At 32.6% G+C, this 20,399-nt stretch overlaps 2 protein-coding genes across 3 annotated transcripts; both read right to left on the bottom strand.

The window, feature by feature from the left end:
• Positions 1-1,960: 1,960 nt before the first annotated feature.
• On the bottom strand, positions 1,961-10,667 carry LOC128184545 (outer dense fiber protein 3-like). 2 transcript variants are annotated; one of them, XM_052854078.1, is made up of 5 exons: positions 10,517-10,667; positions 5,726-6,167; positions 4,811-4,935; positions 3,819-3,959; positions 1,961-3,405 (listed from the first exon to the last, which is right to left on the bottom strand). In XM_052854078.1, the coding sequence occupies exons 2-5, from the start codon at positions 6,123-6,125 to the stop codon at positions 3,313-3,315; spliced, it is 759 nt and encodes a 252-aa protein (XP_052710038.1). In that variant the 5' UTR covers positions 6,126-6,167; positions 10,517-10,667; the 3' UTR covers positions 1,961-3,312. The 2 variants fall into 2 exon arrangements, with proteins under 2 accessions (XP_052710038.1, XP_052710039.1); XM_052854079.1 differs by lacking the exon at positions 10,517-10,667 and adding an exon at positions 6,543-6,701.
• Positions 10,668-12,498: 1,831 nt separating this feature from the next.
• Positions 12,499-20,107, bottom strand: LOC128186312 (DEP domain-containing protein 7-like). The gene is made up of 7 exons (XM_052856108.1): positions 19,975-20,107; positions 15,635-15,834; positions 15,086-15,312; positions 14,597-14,796; positions 13,863-14,389; positions 13,427-13,628; positions 12,499-13,109 (listed from the first exon to the last, which is right to left on the bottom strand). The coding sequence occupies exons 1-7, from the start codon at positions 20,066-20,068 to the stop codon at positions 12,910-12,912; spliced, it is 1,650 nt and encodes a 549-aa protein (XP_052712068.1). The 5' UTR covers positions 20,069-20,107; the 3' UTR covers positions 12,499-12,909.
• Between the last annotated feature and the right edge of the window lie 292 nt (positions 20,108-20,399).

Genomic DNA, 20,399 nt, shown 5'->3' with positions numbered 1-20,399 from the left:
GTATACATATTGAGATGATATCAAATTTCTAATACAGTTTTGTGATAAGTCAGAGAGAGAGAGAGAGAGAGAGAGAGAGAGAGAGAGAGAGAGAGAGAGAGAGAGAGAGAGAGTTAAAACTGATACATCTGTTACAATCTTTAGTGAAATCTACATTCAATAAAAAAGGAGGAAACAGATTTTATCATCCCAACGACAAATTTATTCCTTTTTTTACTATTATATAGTCTGGTACATGTACAGGTATATATATTGTTCATTGTTTTTTTGGAAGATCAAAAAGTAAGATCAACAGAAATGAATTAAATTACTTTAAAGGGTATTGTACCCTACAGATCTCTATATATAAGGTTTTCACCAGGTGAAATTTGAATTTTCTTTGTTATGGCTACCAGTGAAGTTTTGCCAAGCAAAATACACCATTACTAGGAATACGGCGAGGTCGTTGTAAATTTTGACCCACAGAGAACTAGTTTTGAGCCTTTTGGGCTTATACTATGTACGATTTCTTTCTGATTTATATAAACCTCTTAATCCAGTCTTTAGATTAGCCATTGGTGATCCAGTTAAAGCAGAAAAATGTTCCAATTGTTTCGATGTACCTACGATATGTACCTAAATTTCCTTTTAAATCTTTCAAACATTCAAATTCAAAACGAGTTTATTGGTAGACTCTATTTTAGAGACAGTTTCTAGTGTATTGAAACTTTGCCAGGTGAATTAAATGTACCAAGTGCATACTCGAACATGTCATAAATTTGCGCTCTAGTGCTATCTTTTCACTCTATTAGTCTGGCTGTAGGGGAGATTTTATGTGGATTGCCTAACAATTTTCTGTAGGTTACTGCATCATGCAAGGCATATTCAAATATTCAAGCACTTTTAAGAAACTTTTTGATGTCTTTAGGTGTACAGTACGTCCCAACTGAATTAAAGGCTTTTTACTTTGCAAGGCTGACATTGATAATACGAACCTCAACGAGCAATCATAGCTTTAATTTTTGGATCGAAAAGTATTTTTTATTGTTTTTCCTTTAAAATTATTGTCAAATCTTTCTGCATGGTTATTCAAAGGTTTTGTTAGAAAAAAAATCAACCAAATTTACTGTCTGTGCAACGGAGCAGCCACAATGGAAATTACCTTTCTGCATGGTTATTCAAAGGTTTTGTTAGAAAAAAAAACCCAACCAAATTTACTGTCTGTGCAATGGAGCAGCCACAATGGAAACTACCTTTCTGCATGGCATTTGGTTTAAAAATATGTACGCATTTCCTAGCAGTTTTTTTTGTACAGTGAAGTCTGCCTGTCTGCGTTTATTCTACTACAAGATTCTGGAGTTAAAAAAAAATCGTAAATATTGATTGGAAACTACAGCGATAAATTAGCAAGCCAATTTTACAGGCCCTTATGGTATTCTTGCTTCTAAAATCATGGAATTTTCCTGAAATTGAGATACTGAAGGGATGGAAATGACATTTTTGTCCTTGGGCTTCTTTACATGCAGGAAACAGAATGAATCATTGTGCATATTCTTTCGGTACCTAGAAACCAATCTGTGGTTTAAATGTATAATTAAAAATATCACCTTTGGGTAAAAAGTGATCAATATCAAAGTTCAGTTGGTGCCAATTTTTTCTTCTCACTTCAACTTTTGTGATGCATATTGAATCAATATCCTAGCTACCCAAACATTAATACCACTAGTTTCTCAGTAAACAATGTATACCAGTGCAACAGAGAGATTTTTATGGCAAGTATTGAAAAATTATTTTAAACAATCCCCATCATCTCAAAAGTTCCTTTTCTAGCTAAGGGCATGTTAGAGACTTACTCCTATATCACTGCAATTGTCTCCCTTGAAAAGCATTTTCTCCTGTTTCTTTTTTGCAGTACAGAGGGGAGAGTTGCATGTAATTTCCAAGGAGAAATAATTATAAAAATAACAAGAAGAAATTCATGTATTTCAACAATGCATATTTTATTCTGTTAGTTGTTTCTACAGAAATATGGTGTCACTGATCAATTTATATTTACATGCTGCTGTCATGTACAGGGAGATAACTCTTTAAAAAAAAAAAAACTTATTGATACTGACTTTAGCACAGAAAGACTGAAACATTGAGCAAAAAAATTCCACAACAATCAAGAACTGTCAAGTTTGTTGTTGTTGTTATTATTTTACAGCAGTAATCAAACACAATATCGCACACACTGTGAAATTCTGCTGAAGGAATTTTATAAATTCCTCGAAAAAAATGTCACATACATCGAAAAAAACACCCTGACAATTCTTGAAATGTTTTGATAGAAATATATTAAAACTAATAATAAATATGGCTATTTTAATCTAAAATTCATAAATATTTCGAGGTTTTTTTGGCAAACTGATCTAATTAACAAGCTGTATATTTTTTTGTTTACGTCGCAAGTTTTTAAACAAACACAACCACTTATGATTTAGTGCATTCCATATGATCACAAATACTGGAGAAACTCGAGAAAAAGAGAGCGCGAGAAATAGGGGACATAATTCACTGTTTTTGTCAACACAGAACTCAAACTAGTGACTGTATAGATATAGAAAAAATATAAAACGAGTTTGTTTTGTATTAAAAAATGACAATAATAATACTATATCACGTAGAGGAAAAAAAAAAACTTTGTACAAATGAAAAAAAAAAATTTACATACATATAATATTATTATACAGCTGACATATTAAAGTCACAATCATACGATGATAATGCAGTTATGGCTCAAGAAAAAAAATAATAAACCCAACACGATTCACTCCTGAGGCTCAAAGTCCGAGTTCTTTTACACTACTAGTAGGCTAGGCTTATATATCCAGCGATAATACTTTTATGTAGTGAGTCCCTGTATGCATCCTAATACTGCTTTTTTTTCACGAATACAAAATGTATTGGAACTGAAAAACTTTTAACTTAAAAAAAGGAAACAGCTAGATTAATTAAATTCTTTTTTATTTTCATGTTGTTCAACGCATTTTATCACAGCCTTGGTAAATACATGCATACAAAAAACAAAAAAAAAATTTCATCACTTGATGAAAGTATATATATATAAAAAAAAGTAAATGGACGGAATGTAAAAAACCAATCACTTTTTTTTTATCGTAAAGAATATTATAAACCAGTGCTAAAAATGTACTAGAAACCTGAAAAAAAAGTTCTTTTTTGATTTGGAAATGTGTTCAAATCTTAATATAAAAAACTCGGTATAACATCTCTTAAGAAAAAAAAAAGAAAAAAATGATCCTAAAAATTATGAATTAGAATGTATGTACAAGTTCAATCAGCCTGGTCTACGATAAGGGGAGCTAAGTATTGGCTGTGACGGATTCCGAAGGAGAACTCGGGCATCTTCTTTTTGTGAGTCCAGACCTGTGAAAGGAGAGAAAAAATATGACAGATTTGAAAATTGGTTCAACTAAAGTTAAACAATTGATAATTCTAATTAAAAAAAACTAAAAAAAATGTTTGAAAATTGCAAAATTTTTCCGCTCTTTTTTATTCACAGATTAACAATATTATCTATATGTAATCAATATTTTTATTACTGTGAAATCATTAAAATTTGTGGGGTCTTATTTTCTTTGCTTGTCAATCTTTCACAGGCTCACAGGGCCACATTATTTTCATATACTTGGATAATTAATGTATTAATAAATAATGGATATAAATTTATGGATGAGGTGTCTGACCCATGAAATCCACAAAAATTAAGCCACCATGAATTCTAATGATTCCACTGTATTCAGATTTTTAAAAGAGAACGACAAAGTGGTGGAGCTTACAGTTTCGGGAGAGTGAGCACCGGGGCCAGGTTTGCGGGTGGTGTCTCCGGGCATGACGTTTCGGCTGGTCATGCTGTACAGTGGCGCCTTATCCTTGTAGATGCTGGGATCAGAGGTGTCATAGGTTCCTGGTCCAGGGGTCTGAAATAGCACCACCAAAAATTAGATATCACTATTCAAAAGGAGGCTAAATGCCAAGCAATAAATTCAGCTTTTTACTTGCTATGTGAGTGTTAGGAATTGACTGAACACTGAGAGAGAGAGAGAGAGAGAGAGAGAGAGAGAGAGAGAGCAAAAGTCCCAGAGACCCTCCCCATCCCTCTTAATGGGGAAACATTATTTGGAAAAGGAGGCTTACAAGTGCAAGTCTTAATAAATTCAACAAGATGTATTCCTGGTACATTTATCAGTATAGGTTAGAATATGAGTAAATGGAAAATAAAGGTATTTAACCGAAGTAGCTAGACTTTGTTTATTAAAGTAGCATAGGTGGTGTTCTTCAGACTTGTTTGTCAACCACTTGACAGATTACTTATGTGGAGGAGAGGTCTGCCCATTGTTTACTATTCTGACCAAACAATAAACAGTCTTCTAGACAGTTCAGTACACACAGCCAGATCAAATAGGTTTTTCAACAAAATCCAATAAGTACATGTATCTATGTGTGTATGAAGTCTAAAATTCTCAAGGAATCTGTAACAGGTTAAATGTGTTTATTATAATGTTAAACCTAGCTTCCTCATCAGTTTTTAAATAGTTTTTAGGGGGTGGGGGAGTGGGTTTGCATCCTGATAAGCCATCTAAATAGAATCCTTATCAGCCCACTTTAAAGTGTCAAATGACTGGATCAATAACACTACCCCCCCCCCCCAAAAAAAAAAAAAAAAAAAAGTTATAAAGCTGTCTTGTAAGTTATCATAACTTAACAAAAAAATTAACAAAAGGGGGATAACTCATTAATAAAAAGGGGGTCAGTGAGAGGAGCTCCTCACCTTGGCCAGATCCTCGTGGAATCCTCCCTGCTTTTGTCTGCCAGACATGGAGAAGATTGGGGCCTGGGGTTTGCCAGATTCCTTCGTGGTTCCCAACATTGGTGTCAGAGTGTAGTTGTTAGGAGCTGAAATGATAAATGGTTTCAAAAATATTGAACACCTTTTTTTTTTTTTTATACAACTTATGCCTCAATCAAACTGATTTTCTCTGAGAAGGTTCTTTTTGTTTTTATCAAGATGCATTTCAATTATGGCTGTTTTCAGATTAACTCATTGATTTTTCGATCAGATCAGATCCGAATTGGCCTTTCCTTTTTTGCCTTCATTTGATCGGTTTAATAGCAACCAAACTATGATAAATAGGCATCTTATGTCTTTACAGATCCAGTTGGAACCATTTCCACAAGAAACAAATTACCTGTGTCGATGTTCACGGGAACAGAGCCAATAATAGCGAAAAAAAATGTCCTAGGGGGGACTCTCCATAAAATCAATGGTCAGACATTGAATCAAGAATCAATCATGCTATTTCACCTGGTGCTAATTCATCCAATTTTCTCCCAACTTGAAATACCCCACAAAACCATTGCAAATACACTTCAAAATGATAAAGTTTTTGAATTTATTGACTGTATCTCAGGTAGACAAGGAGAGAAATCCTCATGACATGATTGAAGTATAGCGGTTTTAAACAATACAGCTATGCTATTAGATCTGTTTGAACAATTATTTTAATAATGAGTCCCTCTGTTTTCAAAGTATGAAAATATTTTCTTATTAAGACATTTCACTTTGACTGTAAAACATTTGAATCTGACTGTAAACTAATGTGAGTTTGCCTGTAAACTAATGTGAATTTGCCAGTAAACATCCTTAAGTTTTATAAAATACTGTAAAAAGAAGCAGGAATCTCACCAGGTGTGTTATCAGTTCTCCTGTTTCTGTGACGAGTTCCAAAGCTGTAGGCAGGGTGGCGGAAGTGAGCGGTGGGTCCAGCACCCTCAGGGCTGTAAGCCCCGGGGCCAGGCACTTTAAACATGGTTCCGTCCCTTTGGCGGCTGTATAATGAGTAATGGGGGGTGCCATCGTTTCCGTCCCTATAAACCTTGGGGTTGGGGTAATAGCAGGGTCCAGGACTGCAGTCATCCCTGAATTTTCCGTGGCGAACACCAAACGGGTAGGCGGAGCCTTTGTGGTGAACACTGCGGGGATCATGGGTTTTCTGTCCCACCAAACCTGGAAGTCCGTAACAGGGGCCGGGGCTGCTGTACATGGCAGCAATGGGGCCACGGGGCTTTGTATAATTGTACACCATGGTTGCTAAATTTGTTATTTATCTACACTGACTCACTGATTCCTGTAAAAAGGGAAAGAAAAAAAATTGTTTTAAATATTAAAACTAATACATGTACTGAATTGGAGGATTTCACAGTCAATATAATGCAAAACTTAAGAAAAAAATCACACCATATCTTGTTTCAACTTCATTTCAAAAGTATTGTCTACTTTAGGGGGGGGGTTAAAAATTCTAACAAAATGTTCAATTTATGCTGGAAAATAAGTTGCTAGGCTGAGAAAAAATCTGATTGAGAGGCACAATGCAGGTAGAGGTATAAAATCAAAAAGGTGAACAGAATATTGTTGTTCTTTTTCCAGGTATAGATCAATATTCACACCAGAAGAAACTAGCAACAATAAAAAATCAGCATGACAAAAAAAACCGAATCATTACCTCAACTAATAGAATAAGTTTCCAATACCATTCAGTAGAGAAATCCTATCACAGTTTTACACAGAGAAATATCCAAAGTTGAAAAAAATATATATGGACTTGACGATATCCCAACCCTAGTCCAGCAGTAGCATATATTTAAGTGTTGTGTGTTTGGTCTATTGTTTGCACTCCGAGCTCCCCGGCAACCAAGGCCCAGGCCAATGCAAGTAACGGCTTTTGGATTTAAAGGGACTGTATTCACCGTTAATTCAAGAAAAGACCTGTACGTCACAGTATATATACACCTTAAAAAGCTTTAATCAATAGCTGATTATAACTTCATACAGAGCGAAACAAAAATTAAATACAATGCAGTTTTTTTAATATATTGATTAGCTGCAGTGTGTTTTTTAAAATCCCTCATAACACTCTGTAATTGACGACCGGGATTTGTTGTTTTCTATTTACTACAATTTACAAATCAAATCTGCATGATGAGCCAGAGCTGCCAGTCGGAATGAAAAAAATCCTAAAATTTCAATTGTATTCATTACCTGAAAGGTGAGATAGTTAAAATCATCCCATTTATCTTTGTACTCAATCAGGCAGAACATTTGAATATGAGGTGCATTAATAATATATGCATCTGTATGGTTATAATCTGTTTCTCAATAAATGGAAACTCAATAATATCTTTCCAATTGTTGTTTAACTGATTCAAACCTAAATCTAAATTTAATGAATTTTTTTTTTTTCTCAGACACAAGTCTAGTTAAGGCTTGATTTAAATTTACGTTTGCCCATAAAATTTTCAATAATCATTAAACAGGTGTATGCTTATAGATCAAAAGTTGATGTAATGTATTTACATTTTACAGAGATAACTTTTTTTTAAAAGCAAGGTGAAAATGAATTCATTTTTAAAGCATTTTAAATATATACCTGTAGTGACATCATAAATTTACACCTTTTCAATTTTCAGATTTGTAAAATAGACGTGTACAATAAGGTCAAATCTTGCACCAACAATAAAGTTTCTGGCTGTGTTAAGATAACCAAGTCATATTGCATGCTTGCGTGTTGATAAAAGATAAAACTGGGTGACATATTTTCTATTCAATGCAAAAAAAAAAAAATAAATGTGATCACAAAGAAATGTCAAATAACTCTGGCTCTACCCACTAGGCAGTTTCCTGGCAAAATTAAGTTGCCATCTCAAAGGCTGACATTACTCATTGAGAGAAAAGTTTATCAAATATTCAAGTTTCTTTTTCCCAAAAGTACAGTAGGATCTGAATTATATAAGAATGGCCTGCTTGAAATGTTATAAGCTAGCTAGTCATATAATCAATAAGAGTTGTTCTTTTTGAATAATGTAAAATGCTTATCATATCTTGGTTGTGTAGTACAAAAATTGAATTATTTTTATCAAAGCGGCTTAATTCTAATAAACTCAGTTTCAATATGAATAAATTCCTTATTACCGTATTTTGACCAATAGTAAACTGACCATTTATACAAAAGTTGCAACCGCGTATACAATGTTTGAAATTCAACGATGTTTATAGATATATGTCTTATTAAACTTTCCACTTGTAAGCCACCCTCCTTTTCTGGCCTGTCTCTACCTCCTGTCACCCCATCACCCCCAACTGCCTTACTCTTAATAACTGAAGATCTTGAAACCTTTGATTTCAATACAAGTTCTCCAATCATCCAACAAGTTACAGTATGGTAGAATCCTTACACTGTCTCATTTTTATAAATGGAAGATTTCAATCTTCAAATTATCAAATTATCCCAAACAAATCACTGCCTGTCTTAATTTTCTTGTACACTATTAATTTAGGTAGACTATTAGTATTCAAAGTTTTTGTACAATAAGAACTGCAATTTTTTAAGAAGTTTAGTCAATAGCGATCTCCTGAAGAAACTCGCTTAAAAATGTCTTCAAAATGTTAGTTCAAACAAAACAAGTTTGTATAATATCATTTAACACAAATTTGTATGAAAAAAATATTCCTTTAAAAGGGATATCAAGAGGAAATAGTAAAAAAGGCTGCACATGTATAAGGGGGATATGGAAGGGGGGCTTTTTATAATACGACCCTGGCAAACAATGAAGCAAGTATTGATGTATTGATATTTGAAGCTAACCCTTCACCTATGTATTCACAACGATTAAACAGGACTATTGCTTCAAGAACCTCATTGACGAAACTTTAAATGATAAATAGTATATAAAGATATGTAACAACTGACCTAGCAAACAAATTGGCCCGGGTTTTATATGTATATATATATATATATATATAGTATATACCTCCATAGTACCAAGTAGCGGTATTTAAACTGAACTGTGACCTAGCCTCGGAGATTTCAAGGTTTTTAAGCCCCTAGGTATAAAATCTGATCCATGGTTCAGGACTACTGACAGATTTTACATAAATATACGGTAAACATTAATCTGTTGATTATTAGGTTTGATTGAGTTTCCAAGTTTACACTTAGCTTATTAAGTGCCCTTAAAGTCTCCACAACATTTGATCGAGCTATGAATGGGATTCATTGTCTGAATAGATCAAATAGGATTCATTATTGATGCTATTCAAATCAATGGTATAGATATAATACGTTTATACCTTCATGGAAAGTCAAATCGGAGAAAAGGTGACAAATATTTGAGGTTGAATCAACCTGGAAATGAGGTAGATTCCATGTGAAACCTCAAAGCTTTACATCAAAAGCAAACCAGAGAGAAGCTTGACATTTGAGGTGGATTTTTACCTCAAAAGGGGTGGAATCTTCGCAAAAATTAGATGTGCATTCCAAATCATAACTTTAAAGGAGTCTAGTATTTCCAACACACCATATATTTCAGGAGTTAACCTTTTCTCATTATTCTCAATATGCCAGCTTAGAAAAGTGACTAAGCATAAGTAGAAAGCCATTATAAGTTATGCCAAGTCATTTTTTAAAAGGTTAGAAGTATTTGGTTACAAATAAAAAGACACCATGATCATATCATTTCACAAAATATGAATGCAATAAAACATCGAAATGTACGTTGTTTAGATTTAAAGTACATGTTTGATTAATACAAAACATTCCCTTTCTTTCTTGTGTACATTATCGGTATGAAACTATGAATTTTAAACCAGACCTATAGCTGACTCACAAGTTGCCATGAAATTTAAATGGATTAAAACTGAGAATAAAAAATTTCAAGCTGGGTTGAGAAGCAATTTAGCACGCTCTATGCATGAGATATAATGGGAAGTCTTCAAACTGAACTGTCTATCATTTATGCAAATACATGTACAATGTTCTAAAAACATTTTAAAGCTTTAAATCAACTGTGAAATGTTTAAATTTCCAGGAGATAAATTAATTTCAAAAAGTAAATGAACATGGGTTTCAATCAAGCAATGCAAACAGTATCTTTGGAGTCATTAATATTTGTTTTAAATTTACCATACTCAGCTATGATTATGTGAAGAGTAAAACACTTTCATTCTTTACAGTCATGACTGAATCAGGTTCTGAAATCTATTGAAATTTGAACACAGATAATCACAAACCTATATGAATACCAGAACTTATCAAAATACTTCAAACCATTCAACAAAAACGTCGTTGTCATACCAACATACTCTCTTACCAAAAAATCTCTCAGTCTTGAGGATTTTTTTTAAATATACAGAACATGTACCGTCAATAATGAACAGTTTTCCCCCTAGTATTAATCTTTAGAGCTGCATGTTATTTCTACTTAGGCACCTAGACTTTCACATCGTGCATATAAAATATAAATACTACGCATATAACATATGTACTGCAACGCAATGGATACACATGCATGTTTCTCGAATAATCTCCGAGGAACTTTCAAGACACGATTGAATTACTTTATCCAAGAGCTCGAGCTTTCATGTATGAAATATGCTCCAGAGTTGTAAATTATGAATTACGTGACTTGGTGGCAGACTCACCTCTTGATGGCGGCTGAGTGAGATCCTAAATAAAACAACCAACCTGTCTTATCTTCCTTTTTCGCAGAAGGTTGTCAGACAAACAGACCGACGTCACGGCACTGCACACGTGTTGTGTATCGCAAAAAACGATTGGTAGACAGCTAGGCAACGCTTCCCTAGCGACCTGGAAACAAGGGATGTAACTCTGTTCCCCGGTGAAAAGAATATAGAGTTATCTTTCCCCAGCAAATTAATTCTCGAGGACGAAATAAAATAAACATAAAAATGTCGATTAATTTGCCGAAGATAATAAGGGAAATGTTAATGGAATTGTTACATTTTTCGGGAAAAATTCAAGTTTAGGGAAATATATCATATTTTATTTTTAACGATTTGTGTTGATATGCAAGCAAAAAAAAAAAAAAAAAATTCTAAAAAGTAAGAATTATGAAATTGAAATGATCAAGCCATGTCAGTTTTTTTTTATTATATCCATGTGACATAATTTTATTTCTTCAAAATTATCATTTTTTTGGTTGAAACCGAAGCAGTCATCAGCAGCATTAATTAATTATTATTTTTTTTTTGGGGGGGGGGGGTGGTTATGGGAAGAAAACTGCACATATTTCTTCTGACTTTATCCTTGAGATTGATGAATGTTTTAAAGGATAAAATTTAAGAAATTTACATGTAACCTTAAAAACTTCCTTCGTTTAGACTTTTAACCATACTTCTCTACTTAATAAAAAAAAAAAACCTTGATTTTTTTTATAAGGTTTTGATGATTGAAACATTTTAATTTCATGTTACAAACATAATGTGATTTACTTGCTATTTAGGTTTTATCAATTATTGTTACAATAAATGGGAAAAAAATATTTTTAAAATATAAAACATCAGAGAACAATTATAATGAGCAGCATGATCAAGACTTGTATGCACTCTTTCACATACTACATCCTTGTCATGAAGAAAATTTACTTGAAAATTATTATACATGCAATATTCCTGTCCAGTAAAAATCAATTTTGTAGATTCTTGCAAGGAATTTCTTCAGATCATGCATTTAATTCTGGTGTCTATCAATTATATTAAATCAATACTTTTTGGTTTTTTTTTAGTTTTGAGGATTCGAAGGTCATCAACTTAACCATCTGGGCTGCATTTTACAAATTAAAGAACTTTTAAAGAACTCAACAAAGTCTTAATATTTACAGCCTCGTAAAATGATCTTTAAAGAACCAAACTGACATAAAACCATTTGTTTCATGTTAATTAATATTTCAATTCCGATAATTATATTTTCCAGCCATAAAAATAAATCATTGGTTAGTTGGTGATTAATTAGCATTCATTAATTTCGTCTTAAGTTCATTTGTAAAACGCAGCCCAGACCTACCCAAAATTTTAAGCTATGATTTTATTTAAGCTACAAACAATTATTTGGTTAAGAAAAAATCCATACATTTTAACTTTTAAATTTTGGTATTTTCATATAGAGCTCTTTTTCTAAAGGAGACAAATATAGTCTAAAAATTGCCTTGGCCAACAAGCCCTCTTAAATTAGCATGTTGTTGCTGTCTTTCATGAAAATATTGTATAACATTATTGTCATTATTGGAATTTATAAGTTACATGTAAAAAAACACAAACAATATTATATCAATTTTGTATAGGAATGTTTATTTTTTGAAATTCAGCAATTTTGGAAAATGTATTTACATGTCAAAGTATATATTTCACATTATCCAAAGACAAGTTTTACATTTGGTAAGTAGAACAAGATATCATAATAATTCCATTTTCTCAAGGAATCAAGGCATTTGGCACTATTGGTTTGATAAATATCATGCATAATATACAATACATATCAAAGACTATAGGGTTAATATCTAAGTGCAAAAAGGTTACAATAGAGATCAAAGGTCACAAGAGACAGAGGAGAAGAAAAGTTGAATATTAGATGTGCATGACAATACCGTGAAAAAAAAAATAGGAAATTAAAAATTTTCTACATTCTATACTTGGTGGTTGAGACAGAGTGCATGAGATCTACTGAATTTTCAGTTGAAAACAAAAATGGGATTATAAGACTCAGAAAAATATTAGTGAATAATAGGAGATCCATTGGCTTGTTAGTTGAAATAAAGGGATTATAGTAAATAGTAAAAAGAGTAAAGAATACTATCAGGGTTAAGACACTCTAGTTCTAAAGTTATTTCAATTGAGGTGACAATAAATAATGTTCAATTTATACAAATATATGTACAATATCACATGGTATACAGTCGTTAAAAAAATATAAGATTGCACTAGAGACAATGAACCCTGCATTATCTGAAAAGGTACATATCAAGAGAATTCGTTTACATAGAAAGAGCACCATAAGTCCGCTAAACTGAGTTCCATCATTACAACATTCCATGGAAGTTCTTGGCATACAGCTCTGGGTGACACTTTTGGAACTGTCGGAGACGCTGTTTCTTTTCCTTTAGGGTAAAGTTGGTGTTGTCAAGGATACCGTTCATCATGGAGACAAGGGCCGAGTTTGTGCACTCGGTGGCTTGTTTCTGGTACTCATCTGAAGTCACCTGACTGCAGTATGCGTTATCTGTAAAAGAAATAAAATCAACATTATTTCAGAAATATTCATTTTACTCTGTAATAAGATTAAGAAGCATCCCTACATTATCTTGTCAGGAAAAGGAGTCAAAGAGTGAAACAAAGAAACTTTAATATAATTCTTTTATTTATTTTTTGTAATTTTTACTAAAATCTTTGAAATATCTGACTTGTGTGAGTATTTTCATGAAATTCAATTTTTCATGAAAAAATTTAAATTTAAAATTTTTTTGATAATTAAATGAGAAATTATACACTGTAAATTGTGGATTTCGAAATTCTATAAACAACAACTAAGACACCCACCTCGCACAGGAGAGACTTCGCCGGTTTTTAGATCGTTGAGACGTGTGACCACTCGCTCTTTGATTTCCTTGGGAACAGTGAAGATCCGCTTGAGATTCTTCATCAGGAACAGAACCAGGACTCGAGCGAGTTTGTGAGCCACCACTTTGTGTTGAATGATGCAGTCAGTGAATGTGTCCAAGACCAGTGTCTCATTGTTTACCTACAACAGTAATCAAAATTTATAAATCAAGGCTAACGTAAGTTCAATACTCTTACAAGTATCATTCAGTAATTCAATTTTTGATCAACTAAATATTTGAAATCCTGTCAGTGCTAATAATTGCTGGTCTTCTTACTTTCAATATCAAAATGAAATTGGATTGAAATCTTTATATATATTCAAAAGTTTACTAAAATCTGTCCAATGAAAAAGTTTCTACCAAAAAAAAAATACCTTGGAATCAACAGAGAAGTCGGTCATCTCAGAACAGGCCACCATGAACTTGAGCAGACGGCGAAGTTCTTCCCTGATGTGCCAGGGCAGGATGATCATGTCTAACTGTAACGAGGCAATGGCCACTTCATGCTTCTGCTGGATGATAAAATTCAAGATGGCCAGGTGAACCTCGATGAAATTCTCTGGCAGCAGGGAATCGCTCCGTGACTTGTAATGGCCGCTGAGAACATGGAAAGCCTGGATCTTGGCGGCTGGGTTCTGTTCACGGACAAAGTCTTTCTCTAGCACTAGTAAACCTTTGGGCAGACACTCAATGCAGTTCAGGGCTGTCCTCATGAAGGGGTCGGAGACGCTGTTCATACAGACACTGTTGTAGTGTTTGGAGACAGAGTTAGTCAACATTAGACTCTGTTTGGTGCTCTTCTTGCCAGATTTCTGTTCTGTCAGAAGACCTTCCAGGAATGGGATCTCTACAATGGTCAACAACTGGCACAGGGCAACTTCTCTCCATAGGCACTCCATAGCTGAAAGCAAAAGAACTATTTATTAAGCAACAAACAAATAGGAATTTGCATCTTGAATGTAAATTAACATTTTCTTTTTTACATCAGTTTTATGAAACGTTAAACAAAATAAAAGTTTCATTACAGAAGAAGCAACTAAAATTAGATCATAAATAAATGTATATGCAAATTCTTTTAATGAAATTGCCATTTGCAATGAAAACCTACCTTCTGGTGGTATGGGAGAGTCCCTGTAACTACTGCGGTTTAGAATAGATGTGTCAGACTTGAGAGAACTACGACTACGACGTCTTGTGAAGGACTGATGAAGGGAGATAATCTCCTGTAGCACTTGTCCTTTCTTGTTGACGGCGATGGGGTTACACACCACACTGTCATCTAAACCATTCTCCTGATCAGGGCTCAGTCTGTGAAATTATGAAAAAATATTTATGAGATATGAAAAAAAAATTCAAATCCCTAATAAATTATTCTACAAATTATCTTAATATTCAGTGATATTTTCTAGAATTTTTTTTTGGCTTTGCCATATATATTCTTATAATTTCAATATTAGAAGTATTTCTAGAGTTGCTTTTATTTGAATTTTTAATTAATTTTGAAAAAAATCAGAATACTTATACTTTCACAACTTTTCTTAATGTCAAACAAGTTTTCGTAATCAGTTATGATATTAAAATCTCAAAGATTTTTTACCTGATTGACTGATTTCCCCTGCAATCTTCCATGATGGAGTAGTCGTGTTCTTCGTCGGAGGAGCTGGTTTCTATGATGGTTAAGTTGGAGTTCTCAAGGCCCTCCGGGGGGTCCATGCCCACAAACCTATAGAGCTTGCTGTGGCTGTCATCAAACATCTTCTTGATCTCGCTGGTGCGGTTACTGATGGAGCAGAAAACCTGGCGGTCCATCAGAGACTGACACAGCTATAGAATATATAAGACAAAGATAAGTAAAATTTAAAATTTTTAAATTTTAAAATCAAGTATGAAACACATAGCATAAGGGGGATAACTCTATTTCATTCTTTGAAAAAAAAAAGTCATTGCACATGCAATTTAGAACTAATACCCAATATTTGATTCTAATTAGCTATAAATGTAAATATTATTTTTAAGACACAGAATTATTTTTTTTTTTAAAAATCTTAAGAAAATTCAAATCTTTAAATGGAAAAAAATTAAACAACCTAAAATAGAATAAAAAGAATTTTCATATTAAAATAACTATTTTTTATAAAATACCAACCTTAACAGCCTTGTCTCTGGAGAGATCTGTGCTGAAAGTGTTTTTCTCACTGAGTAAGTAAGTCATGACGACATCCACAGCATGGGCCCCGGAGAAACTGTTGTCATAAGTCTTCATCTTGTAGCGACGTCTCTTGACCTCCACATTTGTCTTCAAGTGATCCACGATTTCATTCCAGATCTGAGTAGCCCGAAATGGCCCTAAAAATAAACATATAATTGTAAAAATAAGACATTTAAGTTCTAGGAATGCTTTTACCTAACTTGCTAAAATTACATCAATTGTCTTGCCTGAATGAAAACTTAAAATAGAGACAAACTTTTTAACTATTTTTTTTTTTCAATTTTAGGTTTAAGGATGCTACTTAAAAATTCATAAAAGATTTTCATTTAATTTCAAAAATTTTCATTCAGAAACTACTTTTTTAAATCATAGATTAAAAACCTCCAAAGCATTAAAAGAAAAGTCACAGTTAAAAAATTCTTTTCAAAAATGTATAAGAACTTCAATTTCAATAGCTTTCAAGTCTTATACCTCTGCAAGATCTATGAATTTCTCCAGTCACATTCAGACTAATATTCCCAAGAGTCCTAGTCATGATGGCAGTTTATATGTTAATGTCCAGTTCTCAAGAAATCTCTTGATATTTAAAGGCAGACTGTGATAGTTTCCCTTTACCCCCCCTCTAACTTTCCCACATCCATTATATACCCCCTCCCTGGGTGTTTACTTAGGGTCACACAAGCATTCCTAGCAGTGATCTACTCTCTCTCAATCTGTCAGTGTTAAATTTGTTAATTGGTGTAAAAACTAAGGCAGTCTGCATACTACTTTCTCTTTCTCCTATTACTGAGCCCTGTTTATTTAACAGGTCTGGCTAATTAGTAATTAACTTAGATTAAAAGTTTTTCTCAGGGTTCTTGATTTTCAAATATTGACAGATGTACTCTCACAACATTTGGATAATGTATCTAAATTAGGAGAGTCAGAGACTTACTTCTTTTATGTTTTAAGTACTTAGAGATCTTAATTTGTTGTTGTTTTAAAAAGAAATAATTCTCCTGATCAGCAAATAATATTATAAGTTCTTTAGATTTTAAAACAGTTTAATTTCAGGATTTAAAAAAATACTTTTCTTAATTCTTAACTACATGTAATTTCCATTTACAAAATGAACAATTTGTCTAGACTATAAAGCTACATCAAAGCTTTTTGAGATCACATAAAAATTAACTTTTTAAAAAAATCAATTTTTTTTTAACTTACTTGATGGGGTTACAGCTTGAACCATTGTTAAGAATCTTTGGAAATAAAGTTTCTCATATATAAAATAATAATATGCTTCTATTTGATATCAAACTAAGTGTGTCTCTCTTCAATCTCAAAATTCTAATGCTTAGAAACATTTCCTTTCTGGCAATATATAAACCATATTTGTTTCCAAATCACTTAACATCCACACATTATACCTATTTTCCTTTTTATTTTTTTCCACTTCTTTTAATAAAACTAGGAAGATGTAACTGACATATGCCTTAACACCTGATTTCACACCTGTTTATAATTGGTTTTTAACACCTTTGTATACCTATTTCTCAGGGTCTCAAAAAATGTGTGGAACCCACTATACAACATATTGCTTTGTGAATCTGATGAAGGTGAGATTTTTTACCTTAGGGGAAGGAAATGACATGCTGAAAAACAGGATTCTGGTAATAATTGACCATTAAATTTCACTTTCATGCTGGCTTAAAATAATTAAAAACCATCCATCTGATTTTGGTTTCCTTTGAACTTTGAAAATTTGATAAATGGGTTTTTTGTAGAAATACATGCATTTGTCATTATTTAATTTTTTCTCATTATGACTTACAACTTTACAACATTTACTTTTTTCATTAAGAGAGATGAATAATATGTGTGAAGAAATCCCTTTGAACTACACCATGAGACTGAGTAATGAAATTTATTGAAAGATATTGTGAAACATTATACTTTTTCCAGAAATCACCCATTTCCCAAAACTCATTGAAGATTTATGGATGTCAGGTACGATTTTGAAAGTCAATCATTATTATCATTTAGGATAATGTTACTAAATCATTATATGCATTTTAAGCTTGTCGATCATTAAACATTCATAATGTGTAAATAGTTACACAACTAAAAATAAAAAAATTCTTTAAAAAGTACTAAATCATTATAAGCATTTTAAGCTTGTCAATCATTAAACATTCATAATGTGTAAAAAGTTACACAACTAAAAATAATAAAATCCTTTAAAAAATCCATAAATTGAAAATTATTGCTTACAAAACACTTTTAGTTATGTATGCAAGCTGCAATGAAATATTTAGTTTTCAATAATTTACAGGCAGTAAAAAGAATTTAAGACTGGGTACAATTTCAAACTGAATACATGTAAATGCATTTATTGCACTTTTCTTGTTATGTAAAGGATGATTTTATGATTATTTCACAAAGGACTGGACATAGAAATAGTCATTATATTCTGCTTTTACCATGCAATCTTGTGTAAATTTTAAAATCCTTTAGTTATGAAACAACACACGTAGGTTCTCCCAAACCCAGTTCAAATGTATTTTTTTTACACACATGCAAATAATCATGCTGATCGAAATGTATTATTTTAATCTTGCTGCATTGATACTAACTCTTGAGTTTCTTCTCCAATATGTCTCAATTACACCGAGACAATCACATGAAATGTTTTGTCATTAATCCCATAAGAAATTTTAAAATGCCATTAAAAGGCGGATTTAAAGAGGCATGCATGGTCCCGATTTTGGTCAAAAATCATTTTTATGATTTTAATGTTTTATACAATGCATGAGTAAGGTTTTTGCATTAGGCAACCAAAATTTGATGGTCTTTGCTATGTAAAAAAGCTTTAATTTGTTTACTTTATGAATGTTGAAGTAAAAAATTCAAGTCCTAAACCTTGATGACCTTTTAGACCTAAAATGAATTTTAAAAGTTAGGAAATTTGAATGTGTTTATCTATGCATAAAACAAATAAGAAGATAGACAAATCAGCTTAAAAAAGAATTTTTTTTACTGGTATATTGAATCAATGTAAACAAAAACAGGGCATAATTGTTTACATGACAAAGAATTGTGAGCCCTGTATCTTGCTTATAACTCCGTGACTCACTCTCAAATTTAAATTTGATCATTGGGATTGCATTCCTAAAGCGTTCACTTAGCATTGTAAATCATAAAATCAGAAAAATAGAATTTGACCAAAATCATGACCATGCAGCTCTTTGCTTGCATAATATTGTCAAAATTAAACATGTGAGTTCTTCAGGCCTGACACTTTGAAACATTTTTATACTTAGAAACTTGTACCAGTGTTCAAAATTCTGTTAAACATGGTAAAACAAGTTAAATGAGAGAGAGAGAGAGAGAGAGAGAGAGAGAGAGAGAGAGAAAGAGAGAGAGAGAGAGAGAGAGATATATGTCAGTGTCTAACAGTAAGACTAAAGATTAAAAGGGATTTAAGACAAGGATTACATGTCACACATTTAATTTTATTGTCATCAAAACATGTTATGAACCATCTGACTCGCTTTGAAATCTGATTGATTAGAAACAAGTATTACAAGATTTACCACTAGGCAAGCTGACATTTTAATATCTAGCCCTAGGCATTGAAATTCATGTCAACATTGTCAATGGGCAGCGAAACCAAGAGTTACATGCACACACTCAAAGATGACAACCCATAAAACAAGTCAATAGTTAATTATCTTTACATAAACTTATTTATAACATGAACTCATCATTAAAATAGTAATGAAACAAAACAATTCTGCAAATTATATCAATATATGAACTTTTTCTTCAGCATAAATGAATCTTTTCATCCCCCCCCCCCCCCCCCGTAAAACAAAATAGAAAATTTGTAAAGCACCGTTACATCAATTAAGTACTGTTATATGAAAAAACAAAAGTTAAACGAACGAAGTTGATTAATGACAATGAATTATCAAAGCATAACTGAAACTTAGGCAGCACCCCCCCCCCCCCCGTCCCTACAAAGTTCGTTGATTGTACACGTACGGTAAGATCATAATAATATCCACAAAGACCAAAATACCAAGTTGCTCACTTCCATTGATTAATATAATATAAAACTTTGAAACCGCTGTCGTCCTGAACGATTTGATCACAACGAGTTAAGTTCAATACAACATCTGCAATCAACCATATCAATGCCAACAGGTGCCCGTTTTGTTTACAGGCTCAAATCAAACGGAAACAAATTTTACACTTCGCTTCAAATAAATCCCAAATAACCTTAATGAATAAATTACCTATGTTAATCTTCGAAGCTCTAAGGGGGATCGATCGCTGGAAACTGTTATATGAGACAGGACTGTCTAGCAAGCTGTCCGCACGCATCGCCATTTTTCCTGTTTTCGAATTTCGTGCCCTCAACAATATCCCATAATGCACCGCTGCTTCCGCAAACAAATGCACGTGGCCAGGAGTCAAAAATGATAACATGTTATTTATGTCTCTGCTTTTATGTTATTTATGTTAAATGTTATTTATGTCTCTGATAAAAGCTAAACCATGGGTTTTTTTTTGGTATTGTAAACTATACATGAAGTGAATAAAAATATAATAAAGTTGCAAAATTTACTCAGACAATCATTTCGAGATACGTTGTAAATAGATTATGGTCTCTTGGTAGAAAAAAAAATCTGAGATCGGAATAATATTTCTTTATTCATCC

This window comes from Crassostrea angulata, chromosome 5 (genome assembly GCF_025612915.1).
Source record: "Crassostrea angulata isolate pt1a10 chromosome 5, ASM2561291v2, whole genome shotgun sequence".
NCBI classification, from domain to species: Eukaryota; Metazoa; Mollusca; class Bivalvia; order Ostreida; family Ostreidae; genus Magallana; species Magallana angulata.
Note: the sequence above shows the minus strand (reverse complement) of the source record. Positions and strands in the feature narration are given on the sequence as shown.

Bases quoted from the DNA above. Each gene is read 5' to 3' on its own strand.
- LOC128184545 (XM_052854078.1), bottom strand. From the start codon at position 6,125: ATGGTGTACAATTATACAAAGCCCCGTGGCCCCATTGCTGCCATGTAC. The intron at 3,960-4,810 runs GTGAGGAGCTCC...GTGCTATTTCAG, and splicing joins TCCACGAGGATCTGGCCAAG to ACCCCTGGACCAGGAACCTA. The intron at 3,406-3,818 runs GTAAGCTCCACC...CTCCTTTCACAG, and splicing joins GTGCTCACTCTCCCGAAACT to GTCTGGACTCACAAAAAGAA.
- LOC128186312 (XM_052856108.1), bottom strand. From the start codon at position 20,068: ATGGCGATGCGTGCGGACAGCTTGCTAGACAGTCCTGTCTCATATAAC. The intron at 15,313-15,634 runs GTTGGTATTTTA...TATATTCTATAG, and splicing joins CCAGAGACAAGGCTGTTAAG to CTGTGTCAGTCTCTGATGGA. The intron at 13,110-13,426 runs GTGGGTGTCTTA...TTTCTTTTACAG, and splicing joins CGAAGTCTCTCCTGTGCGAG to ATAACGCATACTGCAGTCAG.